This window comes from Rhagoletis zephyria, unplaced genomic scaffold, assembly GCF_001687245.7.
Source record: "Rhagoletis zephyria isolate East Lansing unplaced genomic scaffold, Rhagoletis_zephyria_1.1 Rzeph_scaffold_00075, whole genome shotgun sequence".
Taxonomy (NCBI): domain Eukaryota; kingdom Metazoa; phylum Arthropoda; class Insecta; order Diptera; family Tephritidae; genus Rhagoletis; species Rhagoletis zephyria.
The window spans coordinates 354,115-365,925 of NW_016157159.1; the positions used below are offsets into that span (position 1 = coordinate 354,115).

The following is an 11,811-nucleotide window of genomic DNA, read 5'->3' on the forward strand; positions in this document are numbered from 1 at the left end:
AAAAAATAATAATGTGACGTCAGCGAAAGGGTGGATGCAGTCAAAGAAGAGAGGATTAGCGATCCGCGGAAGGTGCCACCTTTGTTTCGCGGCATCGTGGTATATACTGTGATTTCTTCTTCTTCGTGGCAGTAGTATAAAATTAATGCTGCCCACCCCAATAAGCATGATCCAAATTGTTACCGTGAGAAGTGATCCGGATACTGAGCTGGATAAATAGGAAGGAAAACACGACGGATTTTCTACTAAAAAAAGCTTATTGCACCAAATAAAAACCCAGTGGTGTCAAAATTCTCATAACTGTATATATTTTTCCTAACGAGCTGCATTACAATTTGTCAGTACAACCTGCCAATGAAAGTGCAGGAATCGCTAGAGTGCGAACCAGTTTTAATGAGAAATGCTTTAAAAGAATATTTAAGGAACGTGTTTTCAAGAAGTGTTATTTATCGTTTTGCTTTGATATATAGTGTCGCTGTTTAATATTAAAAAAAATACCTATATAGTTTGTGAATGAAAAGTAAATTATGCAAACATAAGTATTACATTTTATAATTTTCGCTTACAGGTTTAATATCACGGTGTAAAAATCCCACTGAATGTATGGATTCAATAGCTTTCAATATTTGTAATCCCAATCGTAGCGTTGTACTCAATGAAAATGCTCCACGCGGTTGTGCGCGACGCAACTCCGCCAGGTTTTTACCTTGCAATTGCATCACAACATAATTAAATCGATCATTTCTACCACAGCCAATAAAGCGACAAACATGCTCTTTCCCTTGCAGTTTCTTAAGGACAGCAACTTCCATCTTCAAAACCTGCTTCGGCTGACGTGCCGATTCCACCTTTAACGCAACTTGTTCACGAGTTATCAGATCTTGGCCTTCATAGATTTCTCCAAAGCCTCCGCCACCTATTTTTCGCACAACCTATTATTAAGAATTGTTAATATTAAATAGGTCGATAAAAAATTAGTTAACGTACTTTCCATCGTTCTTTGACTACGTGGCCTGGTTGTAAGAGGTCTTCCGAGGCCATTTTAACTTCTGTTGCTTCAACACGGCACACGGTATTGTTGCTATTGATGTAATTGCTCTTATCACCCAGCGGAGCAGCTGGTGATGGCACCTGAAATGTTACGCGACTGCGAATGCCTAAGCGGCAATGTTTTGCTGGAAGTGTTGCAGATCGCTGCAGTGCATTTGAGACACGTTGTTGCCCCTCGTCAGTGATTTTCGGACCTGCATTTTCATTATCATTTACGTGCCTATTTAATATTGAAGGCGGCGGTTTCGATGGAGGTTGTAGCCGCAAAACGTGAACTGGCTCTTGGTTTTTTTCTTTCGTATTATTTTGATTATACAAGTGTTTCTGTTGCTGTGGTGTAAGCCGTGCGATATCGCAATTTGTTTTTGTATATGTACTACCGCGACCTGATGCAATCTGTTGAGATAAATATTTGTTTTGTCGCCCCGCTGGTTGCAACCCAGTAACATTTTCGTCATCTCTAAAATATATATGAAAAAATACGATTATTTTTCAATCTGATTGAATGCATTCAAAATTGGTCAGAAAAGGCATACATGAAATAATTCTTAATATTATGAAGGCTACTTAAAACCTTTCGTTATTTCAGATGTATAATCAATGATTACTTAATTTACGGTTTTTATTAAGTATTTTATATCATCTAATTTATATTATCGAACCATACAAATTGTTAGTCATCGGCAACTTGTAGTGGTATACGCTGAATGCACTCTAAGAAATAACATGGCAGTGCAAATAAATAACAGGTGATTACTAGAAATTTCATTCCCACGACAGCCGGATCTACGTACCGGAATGACTCGGGGTTTACCCGACCAAGGGACTTTGTTTCGGCGACCTAATCCCGTTTATATCGACGATATCTTTCAATCATTTTACGTCCATGGAGCAATACCCCGCAGCCGGATTGCTCCGCGTCCTTCTTCTATGGGCTGGCATTGAGCCTCACCTCGGACAAGAAACATACTTCTGCTGCGTTTGCCAGAGATGACTCCACCCAAACTCCACTTCGGTTAGGTGCAATTCCTGCAACGTATGGAGTCACTTAACAACCTGTTCTGGCCTTAGGTCTCACCGGGAGTGGACCACAAGCTTTGTGGCCCCCTGTTGCTCAAGCCAAACGGCACCACCAGCCTCCACGGCTACGCACTCGTGCAACGCGCACCCAAGGAGCCTACAGGACTCCAAGAAGCTCCCCAGAGCAACAGCAAACCTCCCACTCCCTCAGCCAACCAGCAGATCTTGGTTCCCCACACGATTTGCTTCGTTCGCCAGAACAGAGTATACCGCAACGTGGTATCAGTCAAATTCAACCCATGCCTTCGCTGGTACCGCTTCCGCTTATGCTCTAGTCTACGCACCACACGCGAACTACTGCGCCCCCTGCTAAAGAGCACTGCCGCCGTAGACAACATCGAACCCACTGCAGGCACCCATCACCAGGCAGCAACAGTAACTGTGTCGGGTACAGCAGACCCAAGGTGGACCTCACACGTCCCTCAGCCCCCGTATCGCGATCAGCCTCCCAAGACATACGAAATTCTTACAACTGAACTGCAAGATTGAAGAGAAAGCGTTCCCACGACAGTCGGGTCTACGTAACCGTAACGACCCAGATTTATATCTGGCCAAGGACTGTCACTCCAGCAACACTCCCCAAAAAGTCTTTGGGGAATTTGTATGCTGCTACAACAACAACAACAACAACAACAACATTGAAGAGAAAGCAGTTGTTGTTGTTGTTGTAGCGGCACTACTAAGCCCCGCCTATTTCAGGGCAACATTCAATCATGGTCGTCAACTAACGGAAGGTCCAGGAAGCGAGCTATTTCAATGGGGTCGGACCAAAGGGAAAGGGGTGTCAGTCGAGTCGGATTGAGCTGGCATGTGAAGAGGTGGTCGGTGTCATGAGGGGATTCTCCACATGCCGGGCACTCATTAGGGATGTTGGGGTCGAGTCTGGACAGGCAGCTGTTGAGGCGGCTACAGTATCCAGACCTTAATTGAGCCAGGGTAACGCGGGTCTCTCTTGGCAATTGAAGCTCCGTATCTACTGCAGGTGATGATTGGGCTCCGATTACGGCAACAGAAAGCAGTCTTTATGGGTCGGCATGGCATATTGATAGCTGCGGTCCTAGAAACGAAGTTCCACAGCAACTCAACACTGTTGAGTTGCGCCGCCACAATGTGCTCCGTAAAGATCGCGAACGAGATAATGGTGAAGGTTTAGGGTTTAGAGTTCGAAATTTCAGACTTTGGTATCGATACTGAGTACTCATTCTGGCAACGAGCTCATGGTATCGATACTCTAAAAATATCAGGGATAAAGTATCGATACAACTGAGTATCGAACTCATCAAAATACGTTTTTTGGGATTCTAAAACTACTTTATTCTTCGGTCGTATATCTAGTTATTTCCTGAAATTAAAACAATACAAATTTAAAATATTTGATTTTTATTTCATTGCAGAACTTACTTTCACGTCAGAAGTAATTTTGACGTTAAATGTGCATACATACATACATATATACTTTAACGAATTTCAGATTTTATTAAGATTTTTTGTAAACTTTTTGGGTATGCATTTTTGTAGCTTATTCAATTTAAGTATAATAATGTGCAAGTATGAATTAAAAGTCAACGATAAGAGGCTACACGTAAAGTTGAAACTGCATACCCAAAAGGTTTCTAAAAATTCTGCATTTTCATGAACTTTGCGTAATGTTTTATGGCCTTATTCATAAAAAATAATAAAGGTTTTTAAATTGAAAAATGTATGAAAACGTCATTTTATTAAGCTCTTTAAACCTACTTTATTTTTTATGAATAAGGCTATTCAACTTCAACTTATTTGGTTTATGTTATGCAACAGACTACACGAAATTTCAGTTTATTTCAAGTGATGAACAAAACTGAATGATAGTATCCATATAAGCAAAGAAAATCGGGTTGCCAATAGAAGAAAAAATTTAAAAAGTTTTTGATACTACGAGTACTTTGCAAATTATCGAGTAAAAATAAGGTATCGAGTATTAAAGTACTCATTTTTATACCCTCAGTATCGATGCTTACTCAATATCGATAGTATCGTTCGAACCCTACTAGTGTTCATCCTACACCACACAGTGCGGTGTCAGCTTATCGAAGAAGACATCGACGGAAGGACATCAGCCTAGAATGTCAGGGCATAGCTGCCCGGACAGGCGATGTCGAGCTCGAAATATTTAACGTACCTGCCACCTGCTGCGCGGCAGAATATCACCCTGGCATAGGTGCGCTACTCAGAGGTGAAAACAGATTGGTAGTAGGTGACTTCAACGTCTGAGATATTTCACCGACCTAAAAGGGGTTAGATCGCCGAAACAACAGCCATTGGTAGGGTAAAAGTCATTCCGGTACGTAGAACCGTCGTGGCTGTCGAGGGAACGGTGTCCTTCCACATTAGTATTTAACTATTACATTTCCACGCTCCCTCACCAAGTAGAGGTAGTCTGCTTGTCTCTTACGCTGGTGGTTGTTCGATAATGGCGTCTGGGAATGGAATTGATGACTTGTGCTCGAAAGTAAACGGGTATCTCTCCGAGCTTTCTCGCTTCTTCACTGCTAGGAGCCTAACCCTCCCCCTACAAAATTCTCAGCTACCTTGTTCACCACCTGAACGAAGGAGGTCAGACTAGTGCTGGGCATTCACGTTGATGACACACAAATTCCGACGTTGAATAACCCAAAAATACTCGGAGTAACTTTCGACAGTCTGCCCTCCTTCTCTACGCACGCAACCGCAATTGTCAACAAAGAACAGAGCCGTAATAAGGTGCTCAAGTTGCTAGCCGGCAGTACCTGGGGCAAAGACAAAGAAACGTTGTTGGCAACATACAAGGCAATTGGCCAGCCGGTTCTAAAGTACGCAGCGCACCACAGTGGTCGGAGAAACCATGTTTTACGCGAAAAAGGCATATCTTAAAACTGTGATCAATTAACCGGAATAAAGCTATTCTTATTCAGAAATGTCCAACGAAATCAAAACTGATTAGTACTTTCAATAATAGGTGTGTACTCGTATTGAGAGGACAAAATTCTGCAGCAGCAAAAGTTCTGAGAATTTAGCAGCATTCGCTGTCAAAGAGACGAAATATCAACAATAGTACGAGAACGCAAAATTTGCAAAAACTTGCAACCTTCGAAACAGCTGATCACTTGCACAATTGCCACTGGTGATTAATTTGGCAATTTATTTTCTGCTTGGTGCATTTTCCTCCGATTAGGCATACATTTGAATAGTTTTGGATTAAAAAAACCTTTTTAAAATACGATTTAATTATATCGGAATGAATAAGTTATTTTTCTCATAATTATTTTTGATATCACATGGTGACGCACAATAGTATCTCCTCCAAACACCCATCATTGATCCAAAAAAATGTAATAGGGTAGGTTTAAAATTATAAAATTTTCATTTCTACAATCAACCTACCAAAACCGAAAACTTCAGCAAAACAACATTTCAGCATGCTGCACTTAAATCTATTTTGGTATATTTAAAGGTAAATTATGGTACAAACGAAAAATGTCATACGGCAACCATAGTCAGCACACACTAAAGTAAACAAACTGGAGATTAATAGCAAATTAACGAAAAATAAATTCAATGAATGTTGTGCTTATTAAATTTACGCACTTTTTAGTTGTATACTAGCATTAATAATAAAAATTGCAATAATAACTCAAAAAGGCCATATTTTCTTTTGTTTATTTACATACATGTGTTTGTGATCAGCTGATTTTCTTACTTGCAAGTTTTAGCTGGGAAAAATTTTTCCAGCAGAAATTTGCAGCTCTCTTTCACATTTTGCTCTCTCAATTTCCCCTACTTTGCAAGTTTTTTGGGTACGAGAACGCAAAACCAGTAAAAGTTTTCTAAAACTTTAGATAGTTGGGCGTACGAGTACACACCTAATGTATGCTACCATACGTTAAAAAAAAATACACCACAAATAAGTGCGTATAATTAGGGAGTATAAGTGTACAATACGTATGTACATACATTGCTCTTATTAAAAATTATAATATTAGGATCGATAGGGGTCTTACTCCTGATCATAACGGTATAATTTTTTTCGGGTGGAAATAATATTTACTGGTGTTATTGTAGTTCAAAGTACACTAATGTAGAAAACGTACATCGATAATTTGATAAATAATGAAAATTTTTAATAAAAAAAATCGCGCGATTGTGCTTGTTTGGGAAATGTGCAAAGGTTTGTGAAGATATTTATAAACGCGATTTACTTAAATAATTAATTAAGAATTCTACCCTCAGGCAGTAGAATTCTCCTTTCTGTGCTGCCAAAGAAGGGGGGCTGAACACCTTTTGCAGAGAACACCTTTCTGCGTAGGCGGCCTTCGGCCACACTTAGGGATTATAACCCTCAGGCAGTAGAATTCTCCTTTCTGTGCTGCCAAAGAAGGGGGGCTGAACAACTTTTGCAGAGAACACCATTCTGCCTAGGCGGTCTTCGGCCGCACTTAGGGATAATAACCCTCAGGCAGTAGAATTCTCCTTTCTGTGTTGCCAAAGAAGGGGGGCTGAACACCTTTTGCGTAGAATCACCTTTCTGCGTAGGCGGCCTTTGGCCGCACTTAGGGATTATAACCCTCAGGCAGTAGAATTCTCCTTTCTGTTTTGCGAAGAAAAGGACCGAACACCTTTTGCAGAGAACCCTTTGTATATTTTTAATGCTTACTGGATCCATCTCTTTTGTCTCTCATTCTTTTGCATATTTTGGAGTTTGACAGCTGAACTCCGCCATTTAATTTGCATCATGCAACCAAAGTCGACGCATGATTTGAAGGTGTTTTTATTTAATGAAATTTTGATTAATTGGTTAATATTAAAGTGTAAAACAAGTTAAAACTATCGAGTGAATGTAAAGTGAAGGGAGAATACTAAAAATGTATAGTTGTGAGTGAGTGCTTTAAGGAAATCGGAGTGATAAATGTTACGCCAATTTCCGAATTTTACAAAAAAGGAGCATATTTCAAACCAATTTGTAAATAAATTAGTGACCAAAATATTACAAAAAAGGGTGTTAAAATAATAGTTGTGTTTTCGTATTCTCTAGCAAAAAATATCCAGTAACTTGCCAGTAACCAAATTTCGGAGAGTAAGCCAATATTTACTCCCAATGAGTGAAATATGCAAGAAAGTACGAAAACGCAAAACCAGCAAGAAGTTGCTAGTTTTATAAACAGCTGATTAATTTGTTATTTTCCGATGCAATGTTCTTAGAAAACTAGTGTTCTCCATCTTATTATATATTTAAATAGGTATATTTTGTCAATTGCAACTCTAAAAGCACCACAAACAATTATTTTCTTAATGTGATTTACAACAGTTGTGTTTTCGTATTCTCCAGCAAAAAATATCCAGTAACTTGCCAGTAACCAATTTTCCGAGATTAATGGGCTGTTTTTGCTTACGTGTAAAAGCACATTTAGCGCATTTAGCCCTAAATGCTATTCTAAATGTACATTTATCCATACAAAATTCGTCACCTAAATGCAACTAAATGCAACTCCATTTTTGCATTACGAATCTAAATGCTATAAGCAACCCTGTGATCTTCCAAACTTTCCACGATTCGAACATGGTTTAATGAAAAAAAGTGGCAACATTGCCTTTTCGAGTATACAGTCGCTAGCTGGGTTTCAGTGATCGCCGATCGAGATTTCATTTATTATTTTACATTATTTGGATAAAGAAAAGTTACGCAAATTCAACATCGATATGATGCTGATACAAATCTGGATTAGTTTGTGATCAGCTCTGTTTGTTTTGTTTCCTAATTAAGTGTGGAAATTATAATTGACTGCACCGACAAATGAATATATACACAAACAAATGTTCGGTTATGGTTAAAACAATTCAAGTGTTTGTATTGAATTTTCGGTTTAGAATTTATTTTTTTTCTTTTTCAGTAGGGGTTTTGCACATTATCTTTTTCGTGAGAATTTATCGTAATAGATACGGATCTGAATAAGCGACTGGAACACGGCTGTTTGTCAAAAGCATACTATTTCGAACTCGCGTAAATGTACATTTGCTAAATGCGGTAGCATGAACGCTCTTCGAAAACACATGTTCGAAAGTGCTAAATGTTGCATTTTAAATGCAGCAAAAACGCTGCATAAGCCAATATTGGTAAAAGTGCACTTTAGCGAACGTAGGTCAAAATGGACGGAAAAAATTCGAGAGGGGTATCAATCGATGTGTCTTAACGCCAATAATAACAATCCGAGACAGGAAATTAAGATTTTTAATTCATTGAAAAGTTATTTGCAAAAAACACTTGCACTTTCCGCACTATGTTTCGATGAATTTCACACAAATGAAAGGAAGAAATGAACTTAATTTAATACGTATTTATTAGTTTTTATACATTTGTGATGTTTTAAGTGTACACTTTCGCGAAATTCTGTATTTAATAGCAATATTCCGATGATGAAAATCCGCACAATCTTGGGTAGTGGAGAAAAACTAGTGTTGCCACTCTATTAAAAATAAAATGGAACTATTTTGCTGCTGCCACTCTATTAAAAATGTTTTTGTGCATCGGACACCTTTCTACGTAGGCGGCCTTCGGCCGCGCTTAGGGATTATAACCCTCAGGCAGTAGAATTCTCCTTTCTGTGTTCTAAAGAAAGGGGGCTGAACACCTTTTGCAGAGAACACCTTTCTGCGTAGGCGGAAAGTGCAAGTGTTTTTTGCAAATAACTTTTCAATGAATTAAAAATCTTAATTTGCTGTCTCGGATTGTTATTATTGGCGTTAAGACGCGTCGATTGATACCACTCTCGAACTTTTTCCGTCCATTTTGACCTACCTTCGCTAAAGTGCACTACTACCCCAATATTTACTCCCAATGAGTGAAATATGCAAGAAAGTACGAAAACGCAAAACCAGCAAGAAGTTACTAGTTTTATGAACAGCAGATTAATTTGTTATTTTCCGATGCAATTTTCTTAGAACCCTAGTGTTTTCTATCTTATTATATATTTTAATAGGTTTACTTTGTTAATTGCAACTCTAAAAGCACCACAAACAATTATTTTCTTAATGATTTACAATAAGCATCATGCCATCAGCCGTTTTTCTTACTAGCAAATAGTTGCTAGTAAAAATGTATCCAGTGAAAATCCAGTAAAACTTCCAGTCCAGCTGTCATTTTTGCTCTCTCAATTTCCCCTCTTTTGCTAGTTTCTTGCAAGTTTTTGCGAACGAAAACGACATCCAGTAAAAAACCTTTAAAATTAGTACTGGATTTACTGGATAGTGCGTACGCGAACAGGGCTAAAGTTTAGACCCTTGGCTACAAGTGTGTGCAATTTTTTTTTTTGGATCGGGTCACCTCTTTGGACGCAATATTTCAAAATAGATCCGCAACGGGGTGGGGTTTTGTAGCGCTCACAACTATTTCGGGCTATTCCGTCCAAAGGGTGGCCCGATCCAAAAAAAAATTCGACGCACTTATAGTCAAGGGTCTACACATTATTTTAACACTCACTTTTGTAAATTTTGGTCACTAATTTATTTACAAATTGGGTTTGAATTATGTCCTTTTTTGTAAAATTCGGAAATTAGCGTACATTTATCACTCCTATTCTCCTTAAAGCAACCACTCCACCTATACATTTTTGTATTCCCCTTCACTTTACACTTCACTCGATTAGTTATAACTTGCTTTACGACTTTAATATTAATCAATTAATCACAATTCATTAAATAAAAACACCTTCAAAATCACTCGTCGGACTTTGGTTGCATATGCAAATTAAATGGCGGAGTTCAGCTGTCAAACTCCAAAATATGCAAAAGATTGAGAGACAAAAGAAGATAGTAAGCATTAAAAATATACAAAGGTGTTCTCTGCAAAAGGTGTTCGGCTCCTTTTCTTCGCAAAACAGAAAGGAGAATTCTACTGCCTGAGGGTTATAATCCCTAAGTGCGGCCGAAGGCCGCCTACGCAGAAAGGAATTCTACGCAAAAATACATTTGTTAAAAAGATTTTTTTTATAAAAGCTTGTTTTTTCTATTTCAAATTAACTTTTTTATTCTTTATTCAAAATCGCCCGATATCTAATTTGGCATAATTTATTAAATAATCCCACGTTTTCTGTTAGTTGGGTCATATTCCACTTCAAACTGCTCAGTTTGCCCAAGAAAATTCTGTTTTTTTCCTTTTTCAAACGGTTCCCTAGGGGACTGTGGAAGGAGCCCAAGGGGGCAAAACGCCTTTTTAGAAAGCCGGGACTGTCCCCTTTCTAGTGGGGAGGGTTTGGGGGTCTCCGCCCCCTCCCCTCCGCTCCCACCCTAAAAACGATGTGAGCGCTCCTAAACATTTCCCCCGCAACGTACTAAACCGTACCCGAAACATTTGTTTTCTGCACACTTGTATTTGTTTGAATGGTTTGTTATCGTACATTTTGTTAGGTGAAATTTTCAACTTTAACAACAAATTACTCGTAAACTGAGTTTCCTCGCCGTCCGGTTTTCAGTTTTGTTATGTGTACGACCCCCTTTACACCCACCATAAAGTCATTTTGTTCAAAGCGTGGTGCACTCCCGCGAAGTCAACCCCTATGTTGGATATATTATATATTTACTTGATTCCTGGACGTAGTGTCGCTGTATCTACTTCTGCGCAATCTCGCGCCTACGAAATGATTACATCTCGACAGGCTATAAGTAATAAAACCCCAAACATTTAACATTCACATTAAAAAATGACATAAATAATTTTATATTTAGCTGGTATTAACAGGTATATATTTTTTTATTCAACGCCAAACTCAATGCTGTTTACAAGTCGAATTTATATATATATGTATTCACTTTGACTGATTGTTTATTTTGCAATTCGCCTTGACAACACCTGTGTGCCTTGCGCCTTGCCTTGTTAAATGTAAAGAGCATATCACACGTTCAATATTTGGGGATCAGCAATCAGGTGTTCAATATTTATTAAATTTTAATTACGCCCGCTGTCTAAAGGCTTAATGCATATGAGTAAGTAAATTTCCTTAAATTTTCAGTTACAATTTATTTTTTTATAGGCAAAAAACTACGAACCAGCTGTTGATAAGAATGGCCTTTCATACCAACAGCCCTATTCCCACGCAAATGTCAAAAGTCAACGGCTGACTATTGTCTGCACTACTGCGCCTAATACTATGCCGCAAATTTGTTTTAAGCGCTGGTGACAATTGTCATTGTTATTGCTATGAGCTACTGAGTACTCGACAACGGCGAAACAATAAGGGCCTTTACACCCACTTCGTTAGTTTTGGCAAACTGCGATTCGGAACTCAATAATTTTATCAACTGTGAACATCCTTTTCAGTTTCCTTTTATTATTCTGGTAAACTATATTCATCAATTCTTAGCTTTTTTCCTTAAAAAAAATAAAATAAATTGTAACAAATATCGAACAGCTGATTAAAGTTTACCACAAAAATTAAGGGTTGTTGTTGTTGTTGTAGCGGCTACAACAACCCCGCCCAGGACGGTTGGTATCTCAGTCGTTGTCGTCAAGTTCCACTAACGGCAACCCTAGGAAGCGTGCAGCTTCTGTGGGGTTTGTCCACAGGGACAAGGCCGTTAGGGTTGTCGGGTTTTCCGGGCATGCGAAGAGATGTTTCGAGTCATGTGGGGTCTCTCCGCATGCCGGACACTCATTCGGCACATCCTCATTCAACC

The 11,811-nt window shown here is 38.8% G+C and overlaps 1 protein-coding gene across 1 annotated transcript in view; it reads right to left on the reverse strand.

The window, feature by feature from the left end:
* Positions 1-259: 259 nt before the first annotated feature.
* LOC108372723 (probable serine/threonine-protein kinase fnkE) overlaps positions 260-11,811 on the reverse strand; it is a 151,788-nt gene continuing 140,236 nt past the window's right edge. Inside the window, exons 2-3 of the mRNA XM_017628476.1 lie at positions 988-1,510; positions 260-932 (exon numbers count right to left, since the gene is read on the reverse strand). Of these exons, the coding sequence (XP_017483965.1) occupies positions 543-932; positions 988-1,510 (913 nt within the window). The 3' untranslated portion in view covers positions 260-542. The remainder of the gene's footprint in view (positions 933-987; positions 1,511-11,811) is intronic.